The sequence below is a fragment of the Salmo salar genome, chromosome 01 (assembly GCF_965601325.2).
Source record: "Salmo salar chromosome 01, fSalSal1, whole genome shotgun sequence".
Lineage (NCBI taxonomy): Eukaryota > Metazoa > Chordata > Actinopteri > Salmoniformes > Salmonidae > Salmo > Salmo salar.
The window spans coordinates 157,206,914-157,230,800 of NC_138291.1; the positions used below are offsets into that span (position 1 = coordinate 157,206,914).

The following is a 23,887-nucleotide window of genomic DNA, read 5'->3' on the forward strand; positions in this document are numbered from 1 at the left end:
GAGAAATGCCCACCAAGACCCTCCCCTATAGGTTCAGGTTTTGCGGCCGGAGTCCGCACCTTTTGGGGGGGGGTACTGTCACGCCCTGACCTGAGAGAGCCTTTTTATGTCTCTATTTAGGTTGGTCAGGGTGTGATTTGGGTGGGCATTCTATGTCCTTTTTTCTATGCTTTGCATTTCTTTGTTTTGGCCTGGTATGGCTCTCAATCAGGGACAGCTGTACATCATTGTCGCTGATTTGGAGTCATACTTAGGCAGCCTGTTTTCCTTTGGGGTTTGTGGGTAGTTATTTTCTGTTTAGTCATTTGTTACCTGACAGAACTGTTTGGCTGTTGTCTTTTGTTTAGTTGTAAAGGGTTCTCATTTTCCATAAAATTTCATGATAAGCACTAACCACTCTGCGCCTTGGTCTACTCCATTCAACAGCCGTTACAGAACTCTCATTTTAATATGGTGAAACCATTCTTTTCTTTATTATTCTGTCAATAGAAACATTGCACATCTAATAGTCAAATCTACAATTTTTTGGCCATTTTCATTTTTTTTTTTGTGGTGGAACACTGAGTGGGTCGAGCGTAACACATCAACCATGTTGCCCATTGACAGACAGGCTAGAAAGGTTTTAATAATTACACTTTTTTTGTGAAGCTTGTATTCAATTGCCCCTCCCTGATGCACACAAGGGAAATGTATGGACGATTTAAGATGAAATCGTCAACCTTGGCACTTAATATAGTCATTTTTTCACTTAACCTCTTGAAATGTATTAAGTTGAACATGTATGTGCTCTTTTTGACAGAATGTTGAAATTAGGTGAAATCAATCTTTTCTTTTACCAAGTTACACATTTCAAAAGGCACTGAATTGGTGGAACAACCTTCCGACATTCAGAATATAACTCACCCACACAGTCATATTATAGCAGACCTTAGCCCTGCGCTACTTGCTTTACAGATTTCTGATCCTGCCCAACTTCCCTATGTAAACAGGTGTCTCCAACTGTCTGTATGTGTCTCTCCATGTGCGAGTGTTAATGTTTGCTCGATGAGGGACACAAAAACCTCAACCATGACCAACGATTTACACCCAAAATACATGGGATCTCATGCAATGCATGTGTTGTATATGCTGAATGAAGCTTGTGTCTACAACATGACTCACACTAACCAAGGCCTAACCAAGTTAGATTTAGGGTGAAAGTAAACATCTGATTATGGACATCCATTGGCACAACAATAGAAACAGCGGTTTCATGGACAACCAAGTGTCTCCACTTGAGTGAATCCCCTAACAGACCCCAAACCAGAGCTGAGGGGAAGAAGACGAGGAGGCTCAGCATCAGATGTAAAAAGAATCCCCACTGTTTTCAGACGTGTATGGTTCTGACTGTTCGACTCTAGGAACGTGGATGGGGGTTCGAGGAGGAGGGAAGCCACAGAACCCACATGGATGACATGCTCTGGAGCAGAAAACTCTCCCCAAAACAGAGCTCCAGAAAAAAACACAGTTGAAAGCAGAAGATGGTAACATTTACTGGAGAATCTCAGAGGTTCAATTGAATTATATTAGGGGGAGGAAGACGAGACCTACAGCGCACTGAATCACAGGCCATAACATAGTGGGGACGTTCCCTAACACAGGAAGAATTTCTTCATGTATATGGGAACAAAGAAGAACCACACTAATGCAACTATAAGCTATTCTAAAGCATGAGGGGTTGAGTTGGGGTGACAGTCCCGCTTAGGGATTCTCTGAGACTGTGGGTGTATGAGTGTGGGGTCAGTGGTTCCCTTCCATCACATCCCAGCCTTCCCCACTAGCTAATAGCTTCCAGAGAGCTCCAATGTCTCCTATAGGATAGTATTCCCCATAAAACACTGGTCTGGTGCAGAGCTGTGGCTGAGTAGTAACACTTCCTGGTCTCCACATATGATTCTGTGTTGGAGAGCAGGGTTCAATCCCTGAGTCAACCCTTCTAACTTTCTCTCCTCTTGTAATTTCTACTATGTCTGAATAAAGCTTGAATGAAAAAGAACATTGGTTTGGAGGAATCAGTTATAGTACTGCATTTTTGAGGGAGCGAGCACACAAGCGATTCGCTGCACCTTTTATACCTGCTGTAAACGGTGTACATGCCGAATACAATTTGATTTGATTTGGCTATCCTACGAACCCACTCAACCTACCTTTGGGACTCCATGATACAGGTATGGTTGGGTGTGAGAGATAGAAAACAAAACAGGGCTGCCTCCTCCTTCATCTCCCCTGCTCCTCCATCTCCACGTCCTCCCCCCTTGCCCAACACCTACTCCACTTTCTCTTCTCCTCCATGACAGATACACTATGAACACCCTTTGTCTCTGCCAAGGAGCCAGGCTAGAAGCGTTCAGCCTGTTGTTTATCACAAGGGTACCCACTGGGCACACACTAGTTGAATCAACGTTGTTTCCACTTCATTTCAATGAAATTACCTTGATTTCTATGTCCAGTGGGTTTATATTTCATAACTGAAACCTTTGGCTGTAGTATTAAATAAAACATTAACATTATACAGAATCTTCCTGACGAGGAAACATACAAAGTAGTTTATGAGTGGGGGTGAGTGCCCTGTGGCTTGCTTCTTCAAACTCTCAAATAAATAGTGCCCAAGGGAGAGATGTGGTATGTCCCAAATGGCATCATATTTTGTATTTAGTGCACTATATATAGTAGGGAATATGATGCCATGGGATGCATCCGTGTGATCTCCAGCCTCCTAATTAACACAGGGTTCTGGGAACCTCCAGATCCCATCAAACTTAACCTGGATGGGGGATTGTTTTATCCTTTTATGAATTGAGTGAGTGAAAGATGTGTTCCCTTCTTTCTTTATATGAGAGCTCTTGATGTTGGATGGAGGTTTGCTCTGATTTGCTCTGGCTGCTATGTCATCTATTCCTCAATAACAGGAGTTCTATAGGGCATCAGAGATGGAATAAACAGAGAAACAAAAAAGGTTTTCCAGATATTGTGTTAGCCTCTCTAACCCCCTTCCATTTAATGATCCACAAATCATCCTTACTGAGGTTCCATTATAAGTGTCAAAAGACTACAACTAATCAAAATGAGTCCATTGCCAATGACCGTCATCAATAACAACCCAGGTATGATGAGAATGGATATTACAGTGCTAACATGTAAAGTGCTTATCCAATGTCAAAACTCACATATGTGTAGGCAGGCACGCATGTATAAGGGTGTGGATACATACATGTCTTTCAGTGTGTGTGCATGTGTTTGTGTGTGTGGTTTGTATGTGTGTGTGTGTGCATTCGCGTGTGTGCATCTCATGTGTGTATACATCAGTGGAGGCTCCTCAGAGGCAGAAGGGGAGGACCATCCTACTCAGTAAATAAAAAATAAAAAAACAATTCTGAAACAAAATGTTCCTATTTTTAGATAAAAATATACTAAATATACACACGTCACCAAATAACTGATTAAAATACACTCTTTTGCAATCTACAGTAGCTTCAACAGCACCCTCTAGAGTAGCACCATGATGTAGCCGGAGGACAGCTATTTTGCGTCCTCCTCTAGGTAAATTGACTTAAATTCAGAACCTAGGAGGCTCATGGTTCTCACCCCCTTGCATAGAGTAGTTGACTCAAAGAGAGAGAGAACGACAATAGTTGAACAGTTTTTAACACATTAATTTCTTTAAAAATTAAGGAGAAGCAGCAGAGAGAGAAAGCAAATTCTTTTTTTTTTACCTTTCACTTAAGCTTTCGGGTTTATAAATGTATTGCCACCGGGGCCTGCAGGTGTAACTGGTAAACTGTTTGTTGTACACTGTATTGTGTGATAGTAAACCCAAAATCCAATCTGTGTGTACAAACGCATTACTTCTAGTTTGTTGACTATGAAGTTCATAGGGTGGCAGCAATTTAGGCTGTGTGGCGGTTAGCGGTTAGCTAAAGGTGAGAGGAGAAGAGCACGAAGATGCGAGAAGGAATTATACAACGAGCAAGTGATAATGCTGTATGTGGTTGCTATGAAATTGAATTGTGTGTGCGGGTGATAAGGCATGTATTCATTCCACCGATTCTGTTGCAAAACGTTTCTTAAATGGAAGCAAACAGAACGAAACACTTTGTTTTGCAACTGTTTGGACTAATGTGTACACCCCAGATTAGCTAGATGCAGGCAAGAGTGTGCAATGTGGTATTGAATGTGTGTGTCACACAATGTCACGGGTGTCGTAGGGTGTAGACCAAAACGCAGCAGGAAAATGTATACTCATCTTCTTTTTATTGAGTGAAGAAGGAAAACACATACAACGTATACAAAAACAAACGAACTAGACAGTCTCGTCAGGCATAACGCAAAACAAGAAACAATCTCCCACAATTCCCAAAACAAACACACTTCTAAATATAGGACCTTCAATCAGAGGCAACGATAGACAGCTGCCTCCAATTGAAGGCCCCAATCCCCATTACCAAAACATAGAAATACAAACGACTAGACAGAACATAGAACAATAACCAAAACCCTGGACTAATAAATCAAATACCCCTCTACATACACAACCACCCCGAAACATATAAACCAAATACCCCCTCTACATGAACACATACACAAACACACCCTGAACCACATAAAACAAATACCCCCTGCCACGTCCCGACCAAACTATAAGAACAAAATAACCCCTTTACTGGTCAGGACGTGACAGTACCCCCCCCCCCCCCCTCCAAAGGTGCATACCCCGGATGCACCTTACAAAAAAAACTACAAAAATAAACCCCTAAAGGGAGGGAAGGGAGGGTGGCTGCCGTCACCGACGGCTAATGTGCTTCACCCCCCCTCCCCAAACCTCCTACAGTGGAGGTGGCTTAGGCTCAGGCCTACCTGACCAATCCACCCCCACTGCATACCTCTGCCTGAGGCCAGTCACTGAAGACCCTGGACTGTACTCTGGTAGCTCCGGACCGTAGGGCGACTCTGGGAGCTCCGGACCGTAGGACGACTCTGGGAGCTCCGGACAGTGGGCCGTCCCTCCTGGTTCCGGACAGTGGGCCGTCCCTCCTGGCTCCGGACAGTGGGCCGTCCCTCCTGGCTCCGGACAGTGGGCCGTCCCTCCTGGCTCCGGACAGTGGGCCGTCCCTCTTGGTTCCGGACACTCTGGATGAGGCACTGTTGCCGGACACTCTGGACGTGGCACTGTTGCCGGACACTCTGGACGAGGCACTGTTGCCGGACACTCCGGACGAGGCACTGTTGCCGGACACTCTGGACGAGGCACTGTTGCCGGACACTCTGGACGAGGCACTGTTGCCGGACACTCTGGACGAGGCACTGTTGCCGGACACTCTGGACGAGGCACTGTTGCCGGACACTCTGGACGAGGCACTGTTGCCGGACACTCTGGACGAGGCACTGTTGCCGGACACTCTGGACGAGGCACTGTTGCCGGACACTCTGGACGAGGCACAGTTGCCGGACACTCTGGACGAGGCACAGTTGCCGGACACTCTGGACGAGGCACTGTTGCCGGACACTCTGGATGAGGCACTGTTGTCGGAAGTTCTGGACGAGGCACTGTTGCCGGGAGTTCTGGACGAGGCACTGTTGCCGGGAGTTCTGGACGAGGCAATGTTACCGGACGAGGTACTGTCGTCGGAAGCTCGGGACTGGGCTAACGCACTGAAAGCCTGATGCGTGGGGCTGGTAGTGGAGGTACCAGACTGGGGACACGCACCTCAGGGCTAGTGCGGGGAACAGGAACAGGACGAGTTGGACTGGGCTGACGCACTGGAAGCCTGGTGCGTGGTGCTGGTTTAGGAGACGCCAGACTACGCACCTCAGGGTCAGCACGAGAAGCAGAAACTGGATACACCGGGACATGGGTAAGCACTGGAGGTCTGGAGCGCACCTCTTGCACAACCCGTCCTGGCTGGATGGAAATAGCAGCCCTGCACGAGCGGAGTGCTGGTACAGGGCGAACTGGGCTGTGCAGAGGCCTGATGGTTGCCGTGCGTAGAGCAGGCGCAGGGTAGCCTGGGCCTAGGAGGCGCACTGGTGGCCAGATGCGCTGTGCAGGCATCCTCCTTCCAGGCTGGATGCCTACTCTAGCACCGCACTTGCGAGGGGCTGGGATCGCTCGCACCGGACTGTGCGTGCGCATGGGGCGAGATCGTGCACACTACCGCATACTCCGGCACTCTCCACTCCAAATGCTTCCCATAATAAGCACGGGGAGCTGGCTTTGGGCTCACCCTTGGCCCAGCCAAACTACCCGTGTGCCCCCCCCAAAAAAAAATCTGGGGCTGCCTCTCATGCTTAAATGCCAACCGTGTACCTCTGTAACTGTTCCTCTTCTCTTCGCTCCATTTACGACGTTCCTCCCTCACTGTCTCCACCTGTTTCCATGGCAGGCGATCCATTCCAGCTTGGATCTCCTCCCATGTGTAGGATCCTTTCCCCTCCAAGATGTCCTCCCAACTCCAGTACTCCTTGTAGTCCATCTTTCGCTCCTTCCTCCGCTGCTTGGTCCGAGTTTGGTGGGAGATTCTGTCACGGGTGTTGTAGGGTGTAGACCAAAACGCAGCAGGAAAATGTATACTCATCTTCTTTTTATTGAGTGAAGAAGGAAAACACATACAACGTATACAAAAACAAATGAACTAGACAGTCTCGTCAGGCATAACGCAAAACAAGAAACAATCTCCCACAATTCCCAAAACAAACACACTTCTAAATATAGGACCTTCAATCAGAGGCAACGATAGACAGCTGCCTCCAATTGAAGGCCCCAATCCCCATTACCAAAACATAGAAATACAAACGACTAGACAGAACATAGAACAATAACCAAAACCCTGGACTAATAAATCAAATACCCCTCTACATACACAACCACCGCGAACCATATAAACCAAATACCCCCTCTACATGAACACATACACAAACACACCCTGAACCACATAAAACAAATACCCCCTGCCACGTCCTGACCAAACTATAAGAACAAAATAACCCCTTTACTGGTCAGGACGTGACACACAATGATTAGCCTAATTTGTCTCTCGGCCTTCGCATCTACGTTATAAACGTTAATTTGTAGGCTAGGTTGTACCAACCTCATGATGGGTTTAGGGTACATTTGAGTAGCCTAAACCTATCGCTGTTACATTGAACTGGGTGAATGGAATATGAATGACAGTCATCCAATATGCTGTAATAGAAATAAGGCCGTGCACATAAAAAAAAAAAAATATCCTCCCTAATCTTAAACAGCACCAACCGCCACTGGTATCCTTGAACATGATAGCCCAAACAGCCCCTGTCTGAGTGTTGGCTGATCTTTCAGCACCAGAAAAAGGGTAGGTAGGGTGGAGATGTACAGATAATTACCCTTATTATATCATAGGCTTCATCATGACAGCTCCGATGCAGTAGTAAAGCAAAAGCAGACAACCACTTAATCATCCCATCAGAGGCCGAGGACAAGGAGAACAAAAGCAGCCAACAGATACACACTGTACTGTACACATTCAGCAGATCAGGGTCATATTCGTTAGTGCACATCAGTTCAAAACGTAGCAAAATGTTTTGCAACGGAAAAGGAAAACAAGCTTTTTTATTGGACAACGGCAGGTAGATCCTTCCCTGTTTCAATCCATTTTCTTCTGTTTGGTACATAATGAATTCGACCCAGGTCTGATCATCTCTGAGGTGTGTCTGATTTATTATGTCAGGTTGGCAGAGCACCATATCATCCAGGAATAGGATCTACCGCGCTGACACACAGGTCACTCATCTACTAGTGCCAGCATCTACTGCTGCTGGCAATGGAACATTACCAAAAGGTGCCTTCTGTCTGAACGATAAGGAGCTCTGTCTGTCGACACTCCTACCCTGCCGCTCCCCGTCACTAGGCAACCGCACAAACCTGTCTGTGTTTTGTAACTTCATCCCCTCGCCTTCTGAACTACAGGGGAAAAGAACGATTTGGAGGCGAACGTCAGGATCAGGAAAATGAGATTGAGGAAAAAAATGAAAAACCCTGGAAAGCGATCTGTGGTATGTATGACATGGGAGAATGTTGGTCTTGGCTGGCATTGCAGAGTTTTGGCCTGTAGCGTATGTACTGTACATGTCTTACAGATGAACAGACAACAATGAAGTCTCCATTTTTTTTTTCTTTCATTAATGCACATTCCTATGGAAATCATCATATCTGGAAAGGCAGGTGGTCATATCGATCCTGGCAGAGCTTGTGTTGTGAATTGCATTAGAGGTAGGTGAAGGAGTCAAGCGCAGGAGAGCAGAGATGTCCAAGTAGCATCTTTAATAGGCAAGTCCACAACACAAAAGGTCAGGTACAATACCAAAACAAGAAACCGCCCACGACACAAAAGGTCAGGTACAATACCAAAACAAGAAACCGCCCACGACACAAAAGGTCAGGTACAATACCAAAACAAGAAACCGCCCACGACACAAGAGAACACAGTACTCACAGAAGGAGGAAAACAACGCTCCTAAACTATTACACACTCAGTATAAACGTGAATAAACCTGAGGCACAAGCTCAACGAGCAACATAACATGTATAATCCCGCACAAACCTAAGCAGGCAACAGGGGTAATTATACACACAGAAATTAAACCAAATGAACCCAGGTGTGAAAGAACCAAAGACAAAATAAACGGAAAAGGAAAAATAGATCGGTGATGGCTAGTAGGCCGGCGACGCCGACCGCCGAGTACCGCCCGAACAGGGAGAGGAACCACCTTCGGTGGAAGTCGTGACAGCTTGATCTGTGACTAGAGATAGCTTATAACTAGAGATAGCGTATACATGTAGATTAGAGATATTAGGCCAGTGGTAGTATAGTGTGTGTGTCTGTTTTTGGTTTTACTATCCTTGTGGGGACCAGAAGTCCTCACAAGGATATTGAAACAAGGAAAATTCAACAAGTGGAGACATTTCGCCAGTCCCCACAACGAAAAAGGCTATTTTAGGATTAGGGTTAGAATTAGGGTTAGGAGTTAAGATTAGGTTAGGTTAGGGGTTAGGGATAGGTTTAGGGAATATAGGATTTTGAATGGCAATCAATTGTTTGGTCCCCACAAGGATTGTAAACAAATGTGTTATAGGTCTCTCCTAACATGACCTCTCCTTCCAGGTACTCCCTCTGGCCAACTAACACACTTGACTAGGTGTGTAAGAATTCCCGAAAGCTTCCAGCATTTCACCTGCATGAAAAAAATACTGTAGCGACCCGCACAGACAGTTGTGGGTTATGTGTTAGGCTATTAGTGGGTTGTGTCGTACTTACCAGTGTTCGCGGGGTCATGCCAATCAACCTGCTATCTGCCAATCACGGGAATGCCTGGAATGTTCTGATACCGGGCAGCCTGGTGGTTGGCGGAGTGGCGTGAAGGGGGGTTGGGCAGGGGGATGGAGCATTGGAAGTTAAGACCGGGTTTAGCCATTGTTCTCTCTCTTACGTCTGGACTTCACAAGAGAAGGTCACGGTTGGTTTGTAGTGTACCTTTCATTTATTTGGCGTGGGCTACGGCCAAACAGTAGCCTGTGTTAAGTTGGGTTAATAAACCGTCCATTCGTTAACTCCATCCCTGTCTGGACAATTGTTCCTTCATGATCTAGTCAGGTCATTACAATACTATAGTATACTATGGTACAAATACTATTGTATTACTATATTTCTATACTATAGTTTTCACTGTAGTGTTTTTGCGGAAATTACTGTAGTATTTTCTGTAGTGTTTTTGCAGACATGACTGTAATATACTGTAGTATTTACTATTGTGTTTTTGCTTTATTATCTTTTACATAGAAGTGGGGCTTTCTCCTTGAGGAAACCTAATGGACAAATAATAAGATTGCACATTTTCCATAACCTGTAGGTAGGTAGGACTGGAGTCTAAATGGATAGTTCAGAGTTTCTGCTCTTTTCTATAGCCAAATATGGTCTATACTTGGCATGTAGGTTTCTCATTCATGGGTGGTATATATGCAAATTAAATACTGTAGTATAGTTTAAAAAACTGACGTCTAGAAGTGTTTCATATCTTTGGGGTGCATTGTGGGAGTTGATGACTAACTACTCGAGTGCCATGGCACTACATGGAGCACCTGTCAAGGGAGCTGAGGTCCCAGACGGAATATGCATCAAAGTCAGGAACAGCAACAACAGGCCCCGACAATCACAGACTACAGAGGCCTCGGCTTCAAAGAGCAGAGAGAGCAGACCTTGGTCAAAGAAAAACACATTCAGGTTATGTGGGTTGTATCTCAAATGACACCCTATTCCCTACATAGTGCACTACTTTTGACAAGAGCTCTGTGGCCATAAGGCTTAGGACAAAACTAGTGTACTATACTGAATAGGGAATAGGGTGCCAGTTGGTAGTGGGACTCAGTCTGTTTCAGGTCTCAGGACTGGAGCCTTCATCTTGCTCTGCCTAAGAAGTTCCTTTCCATCTAGTCGAGCCAACAGAGCAGAGGAACTGTAGAGGATGTAGTTGGTATCGTAACGCTGTGCTGCTGACATTAGTTAGTGCTGGGTGCAGTGGGTGGACACAGGGCATGGCATGATATAAACATTTTTTTAAGTTTATTCTCAGAAGCAGGTTTCCATCCAATTGGAATATTCTAAAATCGGCATAAAAACAATATGCGCATTTTCCCACCAGAGATGTGTTTCCATCAAATTGACTTGTGGATAAAAGGCTGTGCGTGATGTTATAGTGCACATAAAAATACCTTTGGCGGTTAAATTCCCATGTACTGAATAAAACATACCAGTTAAATGGGTTTCCATCGCATTTTCAACTGATGGTTTTCTCACACAAAATGTTGCGTTATATAGTGAGTGTGCCCACTCTGGTATTTACACGTGCGCTCTAGCCAACAGCTTGCAGATTCAGTACAGGAATAGCCTACATGATGAGATCATTATTATGGATTCTTTATATTTGTCAAACGGCAGCCAAGCATTGATGATCATGTCACCAGAATAAGACCCTCGATATTGGTAACGAGCATCAAGCTCATCTTGCACTTTCACCACCCTGTGAAGTTTATCTTAACTTATTTCATCTGTAGCCTAATAAATGGCATGCTTCCCCGACGAGTTGTAGTGGCCATCACACAACAGGCCATCACGTGACTTAGATTACTTCGATTTGATGGTTATTATATCAATCTTTGCGCATAAAAGCGTTTCTACCGACATTTCTCGCATTATTCATTTTACCGAAATAAAATGATCCCACCTTGTCTAGCGTATTTTGCTTTGTCGACATTGGGGAAAGTATACCAACAAATGGTCTGTTTCCATCAGGCCTGTCGTGATATTTTTTTATCCGTTGTACTTTAATTGTATAAAAAGGTTGGCTGGAAACCTTGTTCGAGAGGAAGATAACAGTCACTCCCTTACCCATGTGTAAAGACTTCCAGATGAAATGTATCCATTTGAAGAATGCATACATTTGCGTAGCAAAATTCTAAGTTAAATCTTGCTGTGCTTTTACTATTGTGTATACACACACATTGACTGTGTTTCCATATCAGTTTATAACGCTGCCAAATACGACCATTATTTCAGGAATACGTTTATTTATTATAAGAAACTAAACACAACTGAGACTTTACACCTTAATCAAAAACAGCATCAAGATATATCATGATAAGGAATATTATCACATAGTTGTTGTTACGTCCTGACCAGTAAAGGGGGATATTTGTTATTATAGTTTGGTCAGGGCGTGGCAAGGGATGTTTGTTTTGTGTTTCGGGGTTTTGGTTTATGTTCTATGTTAGTATATTTCTATGATTGTTCTAGTGTGTCTATTTCTATGTTTAGTTTCTTGGGTTGACCTTCAATTGGAGGCAGCTGTTCCTCGTTGCCTCTAATTGAAGGTCCTATTTAGCAGGGGTGTTTTTTCCTGTGTTTTGAGGGTGGTTGTTTCCTGTTTTGTGTATGTTGCACCTGACGGGACTGTTTGTGGTCGTTTGTTGTTTTGCTGTTTGAGAGTTTAATAAAAGTAATTATGAGCACGTCACACGCCACGTCTTGGTCCCCATTAGATGACCCACGTTACAGTTGTGATATAATTCTCAGGCTCCAAGTGAAAATAATTGAGGAAGTTTGTGTATGTAAGATTAATTCTTGAGATAAGAGCTCCTTGTGTGCCCATATATTCACATTTAATTTGCCCCCCTGAGGCATTTGCTATTCATCATAATATTACGATCTAAGTGTGCCGGCAATCTCAAAACGCATGCACACGCACACAGCGGTCAGCCAAAGGGTTGGTTGGGGTCTCAGGTCCACAATGCTAATTAATCATAGTCCTCCCTGTCTATGATGGAACAAAGCAGAACAGATCAGTGGTGTTTTATATTGGGACTAATGAGAAACCAGGGCAGGTCCCTTCTCTGTTGTCTGCATGTCACTGGCTGTGGCTGCAATTGGGAACTATTATACAACAGGTGGATCTAATCCTGATTTCCGATTGGTTAAAAGCGCATTCCAACCAGTGTCTATTCCACAAATTACCAACGGCTAAATCTATGACGTTAAAATGCCTATTTACTCTTTTCCATCTGACAGCGCAATCCACTGTCTCATCAGCCCAGGCAGGCAAGTTATAAACTTCATCTCCACTATAAAAAGCATCTAGACATTATCTCACATTTCTTTTAGACTAACATTTAGTTTTCATCAGTCGGAGATTTGTTTAAACCTCGCTGTCTGTCTCTCCAACATTTGCAACATTATTTCAATATTCAAATTTGATCTCCAACCGTTCCATAGTAATAAACGTGTAGGGTTTGTGAGTCGGGACGAGAGAGAAAGGCAGGCAACGTTTCTCAACCAGTCGAAATCATGAATTAGCTGGAATCATTTTTATAGATATAGACAAATAAATGTAAATTGAAAAAAAGGTAAAACGAAACAAAGTGCAGCTAGTTTGCAGTCTTTCCAGCTTCAGTTTGAAGTGATTGTGTTAGATGTGTTGTTGGCTAGCTCCTCTGAACAACAGTGTCCTAACGAGAGAGCACGTTTTCTATGCCAGGTGAAATCACGCCTCATTACCTCATTGTTATGGATGTATCTAAATAAATGTCACTAGAAAACACCTTAAAACCTCTTAGGGCTAGGGGGCAGTATTTTCACGGCCGGATGAAAAACGTACCCAATTTAAACAGGTTACTACCCTGTCCCAAAAACTAGAATGTGCATATTATTAGTAGATTTGGATAGAAGACACTCTGAAGATTCTAAAACTGTTTGAATGGTGTCTGTGAGTATAACAGAACTCATATGGCAGGCAAAAACCTGAGAAAAAGTCAAGCAGGAAGTGGGAAGTCTGGTTCTTGTAGTCCTTTCAAGTGATTGCCTTGACTGTATACAATGACTTAGGGTTCATTTTGCACTTCCTAAAGCTTCCACTAGATGTCAGTAGTATTTAGAACAGTGTTTGAAGATTCTATGGTGAATTTGAAGAGAATACCAGCTGTGGTAAACTGGTGTCCCATTATAAGGCATGGGCTCAAGTCACGCGCAAGGACTTGGGAGCGAGCTGAGTTCATATTCACTCCTAAAGAGAACGGATAGGTCCGGTTGGAATTTTATTCAAGGTATATGATAAAAACAACCTAAAGATTGATTCTATACATCGTTTGACATGTTCCTACAAACTGTAGTATAACTTTTTTTTACTTTTCGTCTGGACTAAGTAAGCACGCGCGTAGTGGAATTGGATAGTGAACCTAACGCGCGAACAAAATGGATTATGTGGAAATAAATATGAACTTTATCAAACATTTATTGTGGAGCTGGGATTCCTGGGAGTGCCTTCTGATGAAGATAATCAAAGGTAAGTGAATATTTATAATGTCATTTCTTAGTTTTATTGACTCCAAGATGGCGGGTTTCTGTTTGCTAGTTGTTAGTGTCATCTGGGCTGTACTCAGATTATTGCAAATTGTGCTTTCGCCGTGAACCTTTTTTGAAATCTGACAAAGCGATTACATTTAGGAGAAGTGTATCTATAATTCTGTGCATAACACTTCTATATTGATCAATGTTTACGATGAGAATTTACGTACTATGTGTGCTCATTGTGCTCATTCACCGGTAGGTTTGGAGGGAAAACATTTCTCAACATTACGCGCCAATGTAAAATGCTGTTTTTGGATATAAATAGGAACTTTATCGAGCAAAACATACATGTATTGTATAACATAATGTCCTAGGAGTGTCATCTGATGAAGATCGTCAAAGGTTAGTGCTTCATTTAGCTGTGTTTTGGGTTTTTGTGATGCATCTAGTTGCTTGGAAAATGGCAGTGTGGTGTTTCTTGTGAAGTTTATGTCCTAACATAATCTAATTTTATGCTTTCGCCGTGAAGCCTTTTTGAAATCGGACAATGTGGTTAGATTAACGAGAAGTTTATCTTTAAAATGGTGTAAAATAGTTGATTGTTTGAGAAAATGGAATTATGAGATTTTAGCTGTTTTAAATTTGCCGCTCTGATTTTCCACTGGCTGTTGTCAAAATCAATCCCGTTAACAGGATGAGAAGGGGAAGGGGTCACCAACAGGTTAAACAAATGCAGCTACTGTTGTTATTCTGTCTGCATTGTTTGACGTGACTGTAAGTTAGCCATAGTTGGCTAGCTAGCAAACAAGGAATAAGAACGTTTCCAGCCAGTATGACAATGCAACATTTAGAACGAGCGACTGGGTTGCGTCTCTGGCAACCGACCAATAGAATGAATGACCAGCCGGCTTGGGTAGCAACCCTAGATTTGTTTCGGGACTATATCTTGTGGAAGGATAAAATAGTATGAACAAATTCATGAAAATAACATTTTTTATGAAATATGTAATCATTATTTGAATATGTTGGTAACCCATCTCGGGCCTAACAACACCCGTGCCAATATATCCTCCAAACACATTATCACTTAAATCTACACCTTGCGGCCTATACTGCTGGTCAGTTTCCTTGATTATACCAGCAGTATATATCACAGTAATGCAACAAGGAGTCCATCCTGTGCCAAACCAAGCTCAAGAGAAGCACTTAATCTGTGAATCCAGTCAAAGGGCTGTTTCTGTCTAAATCATGGCAGGTAGAAACAGAGCACAGGGCATATGCCACGTCCCCCTTTACAAGAGAGGTTTCTTACCCCAAGGGTATTTTCCTGGTTAAATAAAGGTAAATTACATTCAGCTAGACTTGGGATTCCCCTTGAATCAGATAGACCTTTATACTCACAGTCTTCCCCACTTGCACATCCAAGAATGAGGAATCCTTGGATCTCTCTAGGAGGTCCACCAGATCATTTGAGGACAGCAGGAGCTTCTGGATGGAAAGAGAGGGAATTAAAACAGTACAGCGCAAAACTAATGAACGAGCAAAAGCCCTGGTTACGTCTCAAATTGCCTTTATAGTGCACTACTTTTGACTAGAGACCATAGGGTGTGATTTGGTAAGCAACCACTCACTCAGAGTAAAGAAATTTACCAGACTGGATCAAACCACAAGAGGAGTGCCAGGCTTGTTGATTCTCTATTGTTAGCTATTATCACAGGGTGCTGTACCGTACAGGGAGTCTGTCGACAGGGTCTTAACTCCTGGAGTCTGTGTGTCTGCACACAGCACTCTGACAGACACCTGGCCCTTTTATCTCCAGCACACTACAGTACTTCGACCATAAACACAGAGCCCCTGTGCCCGGGCTTTTCATTCTATGCACTTGTATATAGTATTCATACTACCTAAGACTATCATTTGTACCATTTGGAGTCAATGCAGTGGCACAAACCACTAGAACATGACCTCAATCTTTCCTAAGCGTCCCCCTCTCCCTCTCTTTATGTTGTGTAACCATTATTTTGGGTCAGCATAACATTGTTTGAATGTTTTTCTGTGTCATTTAAATGTTGTCTAAACGTTAGTTTGGATCAGTCTAATGTTGTTGAGAGCTGCAGCGTACCTCCAGGGCGTGGTTGGTACGTGGGGAGCGGGGGGACTTGAACCCAGCCCCCCCACACTGGGCAGGGTGAAGAGTGCAGTGATGGTGGCCGGCATCTGTGTCGCCCATCAGGAACGTCAGCTGTCGGAATTGGCCCTGTGGAGACAGAGCCGTCAAACACACTCACCTGACCCCCAGAGGTCACAAGAGGTCACTATGTTCAGACAGAATCCCCAGAGGACCCTTCCTCAGTCAGGGCCTCTGATACACTGAGACAAATATGATGGACAGACAGACTTTAGAGACCTCTAGATACATGTATCTACACCAGCTAGTGTTCTACTCCCCAAGCTATGTTAGAAGTGTGTGTGTTAGCGTGTGTGAGGGTCTGTGTGTGTGATTAAATGTTAAGCATTTTACGTAAACAGAAAGATCGCTCCCTTTGCAAAGAGCACCAAACATCATTTGTCTTTTTTGAAGAATGTAAACGTGTTACAGTGTAAAATGCATCTGTGCTTTAGCAATACACTCAGACCATGCATTCCTTAAACTGTTTAAACATCAAACCTTTAATGATGACAAAATATGGCTTATAATTACAGTGCCAAACTAAACAAATAACTTTATCGCGTGTAATATGGACTAAATAATTGTTAGAAGCTAAATAAAATTTAGAAAGAGAGAGAGAGAGAGAAATACAGCACACAGTATGCATACAATTTCCCCACCTCTCTCTTTTTGGTCCAAATGTGCCATGACTAAACTTGTGTGTCCAAATGAAGCATGGCTTAATGAATAAATGTATAAATTAAAATGTATACATCTGAGTGTCTGAGTGTGTTGGAGGGGGTCCTGGTAGGGCACTGGGCTCGCTAAGGCTCTCTGTCTAAAGCTCATGGTGCATTAAAGGGACAGTTCACTGAAATTACAGAATATATTGGTTTCCTTGTCCTGTAAGTAGTCTATGGACAAGGTAAGATGCAGTCCATGCTTTGGTTTTGTAAGTCATTTTGGAATCTAGGTGAACTATCCTTTTAACTTTTCCATCCACTGAACATAACACTCTCTCTGTCTCATACACTATCACAACCTGCTCCTTCATCATCCATCCTTATCTCATCTTCTAAGATCAATTAAATCCTCTTCCGACATGCCAGTGGATTCAAGGGCATTCCTGTCAGTCTTTGTCAGAGCTCTGTCTTTCAGTAGACTAATGCTCTTGTGGTATGGGATGGGTGGGTTCATATAGACAGGTAGCAAGGCAGATTTGAGTCTCAACAGTCACTGCTATCTAGACACTAGGGGTGCAAAATTCTGGAAATTGTCAAAAAATTCCAAAGTTGTCCAGAACTGCTGGTTGGAGGATTCCCTGCTTCTTCCCTCCTGATTCCAGGAATCTTCCAACCAGCATTTCTGGGAAACCTGGGAAAGTTACTGCAACCCTACTAGACACTGTGGTACACTGAACAAAAATATAAACGCAACACGTAAAGTGTTGGTCCCATGTTGCATGAGCTGAAACAAAAGATCCCAGAAATGTTCCATATACACAAAAAGCTTATTTCTCTCAAATTTTGTGCACAAATTTGTTTACATCCCTGTTTGTGAGCATTTCTCCTTTGCCAAGATAATCCATCCACCTGACAGGTGTGGCATATTGAGAAGCTGATTAAACAGCATGATCATTACACAGGTGCACCTTGTGCTGGGGACAATAAAATACCACTCTAAAATGTGCAGTGTTGTCACACACTGCTGGGAGAGAGAGGGAGTTCTTCCAGCACCTCCATCAGCCCAACCGGGGTCTATACTGTGCGCCCCTTCTCAACCTGAACCCAGCTGCCAGGGTTTCCTCCTCCAATTAGAACTTTATCTGGCTACGGTCCACCCAGTTCCATCAGACCGTGAGAAGAGTTTCGCCCTTGTCTCGTGCCTCACCGGGAGAGCCCTGGAATGGGCCAGCGCTGTGTGTGGAGGAGGAGATGCGGCGTTGGACCGTTATGAGGAGTTCACCCGCCGTTTTCGGGCAGTCTTCGACCACCCACCCGAGGGCAGAGCGGCGGGTGAACGCCTCTACCATCTGAGGCAGGAGACGAGGAGCGTCCAGGATTTTGCCCTGGAGTTCAGGACCCTGGCAGCTGGTGCGGGATAGAATCACGGGGCCCTGATCGACCATTACCGCTGCAGTCTGCGTGAGGACATCCGTCGGGAGCTGGCCTGCAGAGACACCACCCTCACTTTCGACCAGCTGGTGGATCTGTCCATCCGGCTGGACAACTTGCTGGCTGCTCGCGGACGTCCAGATCGGGGTCTGGTGGTTCCATCCTCCCGCACCCCCTCTCCTATACCCATGGAGCTGGGAGAGGGGGTTCACACTCGTGCACCATCTGTGACCGCAGAGGTCACACTGCTGGTCGGTGCCGGGTAGGTTCCTCTGGGAATCGAGGTAGCAGGCAGGGCGCTCTGGCGCCACCCCAGGTGAGTAGGCACCATTCTCATCCAGAGCCCTCTGTTGCCCATATATTTGTGTCTGTCACTTTTCCTGATATTTCCCCTCGTTCCCAGCATAAGGCACTAGTAGATTCAGGCGCGGCTGGGAATTTATTGATCAAGTGTTTGCTCATAGCTTAGCTATTGTACCCGTGGATGTGCCTTTCCCCGTTCACACATTAGATAGTCGACCATTTGGGTCAGGGTTTATCAGGGAGGCCACAGCTCCTTTGAGTATGGTGACGCAGGGGGGTCACAAGAAAAAAAAATGTATTTTCCTTATTGACACTCCTGCGTATCCTGTGGTGCTGGGTCTTCCTTGGTTAACGTGTCATAACCCCACTTTTTCTTGGCCACAGAGGGCTCTCACGGGGTGGTCGCGAGAGTGCTCGGGTAGGTGTGTAGGGGTTTCCGTTGGTGCTACTACGGTGAAAAGTCCAGACCAGGTCTCCACCGTGCACATTCCCCCCGAATATGCCGATTTGGCTCTCGCCTTCTGTAAAAAGAAGGCGACTCAATTACCACACCATCGACAGGGGGATTGTGAGATAAATCTCATGGTAGATGTTGCACTTCCCAGGAGTCACATGTACTGTATCCCCTGTCGCATGCGGAGACGTTGGCTATGGAGAAATATGTCTCCGAATCCCTGCGTCAGGGGTTCATTCGGTCCTCCATTTCACCCGTCTCCTCGAGTTTCTTTTTTGTGAAGAAGAAGGATGGAGTTCTGCACCCGTGCATTGATTATCGAGGTCTCAATAAGATCACGGTGGGGTACAGTTACCCACTACCTCTGATCGCCACAGCGATTGAGTTAATGCACGGGGCGCACTTTTTCACCAAACTGGATCTCAGGAGTGCGTACAACCTGGTGCGTATCCGAGAGGGAGACGAGTGGAAGACAGCATTTAGTACCACCTCAGGGCATTATGAGTACCTCGTCATGCCGTACGGGTTGAAGAATGCTCCATCAGTCTTCCAATCTTTTGTAGACGAGATTTTCAGGGAGCTGCACGGGCAGGGTGTAGTGGTGTATATCAATGACATTCTGATATACTCCGCTACACATGCCGAGCATGTGTCCCTGGTGCGCAGAGTGCTTGGTCGCCTGTTGGAGCATGACCTGTATGTTAAGCCTGTTCTTTCAACAGTCTGTCTCCTTCTTAGGGTATCGCCTATCCACGTCAGGACTGGAGATGGAAAGTGACCGCATTTCAGCCGTGCGTAATTGGCCGACTCCCACCACGGTGAAGGAGGTGCAGCGATTTTTAGCATTTACCAATTACTACCGTAGGTTTATCCGGGCTTTTGGTCAGGTAGCTGCTCCCATTACCTCACTGCTGAAGGGGGGTCCGGTGCGCTTGCAGTGGTCAGCTGGGGCGGACAGAGCTTTTAGGCAACTGAAGGCTCTGTTTACCTCGGTTCCTGTTTTGGCTCATCCGGATCAGTCTTTGCAATTCATAGTGGAGGTGGACGCGTCTGAGGCTGGGATAGGAGCTGTGCACTCTCAGCGCTTGGGTAAGCCACCTAAGCTCCGCCCCTGTGCCTTCTCCTCTAAGAAGGTCAGCCCGGCGGAGCGAAACTATAAAGTGGGGGACCAGGAGCTGTTGGCTGTCGTCTAGGCTTTGAAGGTGTGGAGACATTGGGTTGAGGGCGCTAAACACCCTTTTCTCATCTGGACTAACCACCGCAATCTGGAGACTGAATCCACACCAGGCAAGGTGGGCCATGTTTTTCATCCGTTTTGTGTTTACCCTCTCTTACAGACCAGGCAGACGCACTGTCCCGGCTGTATGACACAGAGGAGCAGTCCATAGATCCTACTCCCATAATCCCAGCCTCTTGTTTGGTGGAACCGGTAGTGTGGGAGCTGGACGCGGACATTGAGCGGGCGTCACGTGCGGAGCCCGTTCCCCCTCAGTGTCCAGCTGGGCATCTGTACATTCCGTCTGCTGTCCGCGACCGATTGATCTACTGGGCTCACACGTCACCCTCCTCTGGTCATCCTGGGATCGGTTGGATGATGTGCTGTCTTAGTGGGAAATACTGGTGGCCCACTTTAGCTAAAAACGTGAGGGTTTATGTTTCCTCCTGCTCAGTGTGCGCCCAGTGCAAGGCTCCTAGACACCTACCCAGAGGTAAGTTACAACCCTTACCCGTTCCACAACGGCCGTGGTCGCACTTGTCGGTGGATTTCCTAACCGATCTTCCACCTTCACAAGGTAACGCCATGATCCTGGTTGTTGTGGATCGTTTATCTAAGTCCTGTCGTCTCCTCCCTTTGCCCGGTCTCCCTACGGCCCTACAGACTGCGGAGGCTCTGTTTACACACGTCTTCCGGCACTACGGGGTGCCTGAAGATATAGTGTCTGATTGGGGCCCCCAGTTTACGTCAAGGGTCTGGAAGGCGTTCATGGAACGTCTGGGGGTCTCGGTCAGCCTTACCTTGGGTTGTCACCCTGAGAGTAACGGGCTGGTGGAGAGAGTTAACCAGGATGTGGGTAGGTTTCTGAGGTCTTATTGCCAGGACCGGCCGGGGGAGTGGGCGGCGTTCGTGCCCTAGGCAGAGATGGCCCAGAACTCGCTCCGCCACTCCTCCACTAACCTCTCTCCCTTTCAGTGTGTGTTGGGGTATCAGCCGGTTCTGGCTCCTTGGCATCAGAGTCAGACCGAGGCTCCTGCGGTGGACGACTGGTTCCGGCGCGCGGAGGAAACCTGGGACACTGCTCACGTCCACCTTCAGCGCGCTGTACGGTGCCAGAAAGCTGGCGCAGACCGTCACCGCAGTGCGAACACCGGGGGACAGGGTCTGGTACTCAACCCGAAGTCTGCCCCTCCGCCTGCCCTGCCGGAAGCTGGGTCCGCGGTTTGTGGGGCCGTTTAAAGTCCTGAGGAGAGTGAACGAGGTATGTTATAGATTAAAGCCCGCTCCAGGAGGCAGAGGTGCGGGAGGTTCCTCCGCCCCCTCTGGACATTGAGGGGGCCCCGGTGTACTCCGTTCGATCCATCCTGGATTTGAGACGTCGGGCGAGGGGCCTTCAGTACCTCGTGGACTGGGAGGGGTACGGTCCGGAGGAGGGATGCTGGGTTCCGGTGGAGGATGTGTTAGATCCTTCCCTGCTGTGAGAGTTCCATCGTCTCCATCCGGATCGCCCTGCACCTCGTCCTCCAGGTCGTCCCCGGGGCCGGTGTCGACGAGCCGCGCGTCGGGGAGGGGTACTGTCACGACTTCTGCCGAAGTTGATGCCCCTCCTTGTTCGGGTGGTGCTCGGCGGTCGACGTCACCGGTCTTCTAACCATCATTGATACATTTTTCATTGGTTTTGTCTTGTCTGTATGTTTACCCATGTTTATTTTTATGTACGTTGGTTTTTTGGAGTTTGTTTTATAATATTAAACTACTCCAGTTACACCAAGTTGGTTTCTCCTGCGCCTGACTTCCCTGCCACCTACACACATGACAATGACAGCCACAGATGTCTCAAGTTTGAGGGAGCAGGCAATTGGCATGCTGACTGCAGGAATGTCCACAAGACCTGTTGCCAGATCATTTAATGTTAATTTCTCTACTATAAGCCGCCTCCAAGGTCGTTTTAGAGAATTTTGCAATACGTCCAACCGGCCTCACAACCGTAGACCACGTGTATGGCGTTGTCTTGATTTGTTTGATCTGAGCAATTCTTCTTAGCTAGCTACATAGCCGTCTTTGTATCAAAGATAATTGTGTAGTTTAGATTAATTGAGTAATTATCGAGGCTAGCTATCTTCGTCCTCCTAACGTAGTCAACACTGCTAGCTGCTAGCTAGCTAGTCATCACTGCTAGCTAGCCAACTTCTACCGACTAGCAGCACTGCAGAAACTATTACATTACAACGTAACGACTTGATTAGTGTGGTGTTAGTGTTAGTTAGCCAGCTACATAGTTGTCTTTGCTGTCTCTGTATCTAAGATAATTGTGTAGTTTGAGTTTGAGTATTATCGAGGTGAGCTAGCCAGCCGCGACGCGGCGCCTGACTTAGTCAACACACCTAGTCATCATTAACCCACTGCCAGCTAGCCAACCGTTACCGACTAGCAGCGCTGTAGATACTAATACTTTACAACGGAACGATTTGACTAGTGCAGTGTTACCTAGCTAGCTACTTAGTTGTCTTTGTCATAGCTTGATAATTGTTAGCTAGCCAGCCATCGAGGTTAGCTAGCCAGCTATTTCCGTCCCCCGCGACGCCATTTTTCCTAACCCAGCCAACAATTACCGACGAGCAGCATTGTAGAAACTAAATACATTACAAGGAACGTCTTGATTAGTGTTATGTTAGCTAGCTAGCTACAAAGTTGCTTTGTATCATGACAAGGTGTAATACTGAAACTATCGAGGTTACCTAGCCAGCTACACGTTCAAAGTCAACAACGCAGCCACTGCTAGCTAGCCTACTCCACCAGCCAGCAGTACTGTATCATTTTAGTCAATAAGATTTTTGCAACGTACGCTTAACTTCCTGAGCATTCGAGACGTGTAGTCCACTTGTCATTCCAATCTCCTTTGCATTAGCGTAGCCTCTTCTGTAGCTTGTCTACTATGTGTCTGTCTATCCCTGTTCTCTCTCCTCTGCACAGGCCATACAAACGCTCCACACCGCGTGGCCGCTGCCACTCTAACCTGGTGGTCCCAGCACGCACGACCCTCGTGGAGTTCCAGGTCTCCGGCAGCCTCTGGAACTGCCGGTCTGCGGCCAACAAGGCTGAGTTCATCTCAGCCTATGCTACCCTCCAGTCCCTAGACTTCCTGGCGCTGACGGAAACATGGATTACCACAGATAACACTGCTACTCCTACTGCTCTCTCCTCGTCTGACTACGTGTTCTCGCATACCCCTAGAGCATCGAGCCAGCGGGGTGGTGGCACTGGAATCCTCATCTCTCCCAAGTGGACATTCTCTCTTTCTCCCCTGACCCATCTGTCTATCTCCTCATTTGAATTCCATGCTGTCACAGTTACCAGCCCTTTCAAGCTTAACATCCTTATCATTTATCGCCCTCCAGGTTCCCTTGGAGAGTTCATCAATGAGCTTGACGCCTTGATAAGTTCCTTTCCTGAGGATGGCTCACCTCTCACAGTTCTGGGTGACTTTAACCTCCCCACGTCTACCTTCGACTCATTCCTCTCTGCCTCCTTCTTTCCACTCTTCTCCTCTTTCGACCTCACCCTCTCACCTTCCCCCCCTACTCACAAGGCAGGCAATACGCTTGACCTCATCTTTACTAGATGCTGTTCTTCCACTAATCTCATTGCAACTCCCCTCCAAGTCTCCGACCACTACCTTGTATCCTTTTCCCTCTCGCTCTCATCCAACACTTCTCACTCTGCCCCTACTCGGATGGTATTGCG

The 23,887-nt window shown here is 46.0% G+C and overlaps 1 protein-coding gene across 1 annotated transcript in view; it reads right to left on the bottom strand.

The window, feature by feature from the left end:
* LOC106567252 (uncharacterized) overlaps positions 1-23,887 on the bottom strand; it is a 157,589-nt gene that overhangs the window by 70,103 nt on the left and 63,599 nt on the right. The window contains exons 5-6 of the mRNA XM_014136323.3: positions 16,030-16,164; positions 15,309-15,395 (exon numbers count right to left, since the gene is read on the bottom strand). Coding sequence (XP_013991798.2) covers positions 15,309-15,395; positions 16,030-16,164 — 222 coding nt within the window. The remainder of the gene's footprint in view (positions 1-15,308; positions 15,396-16,029; positions 16,165-23,887) is intronic.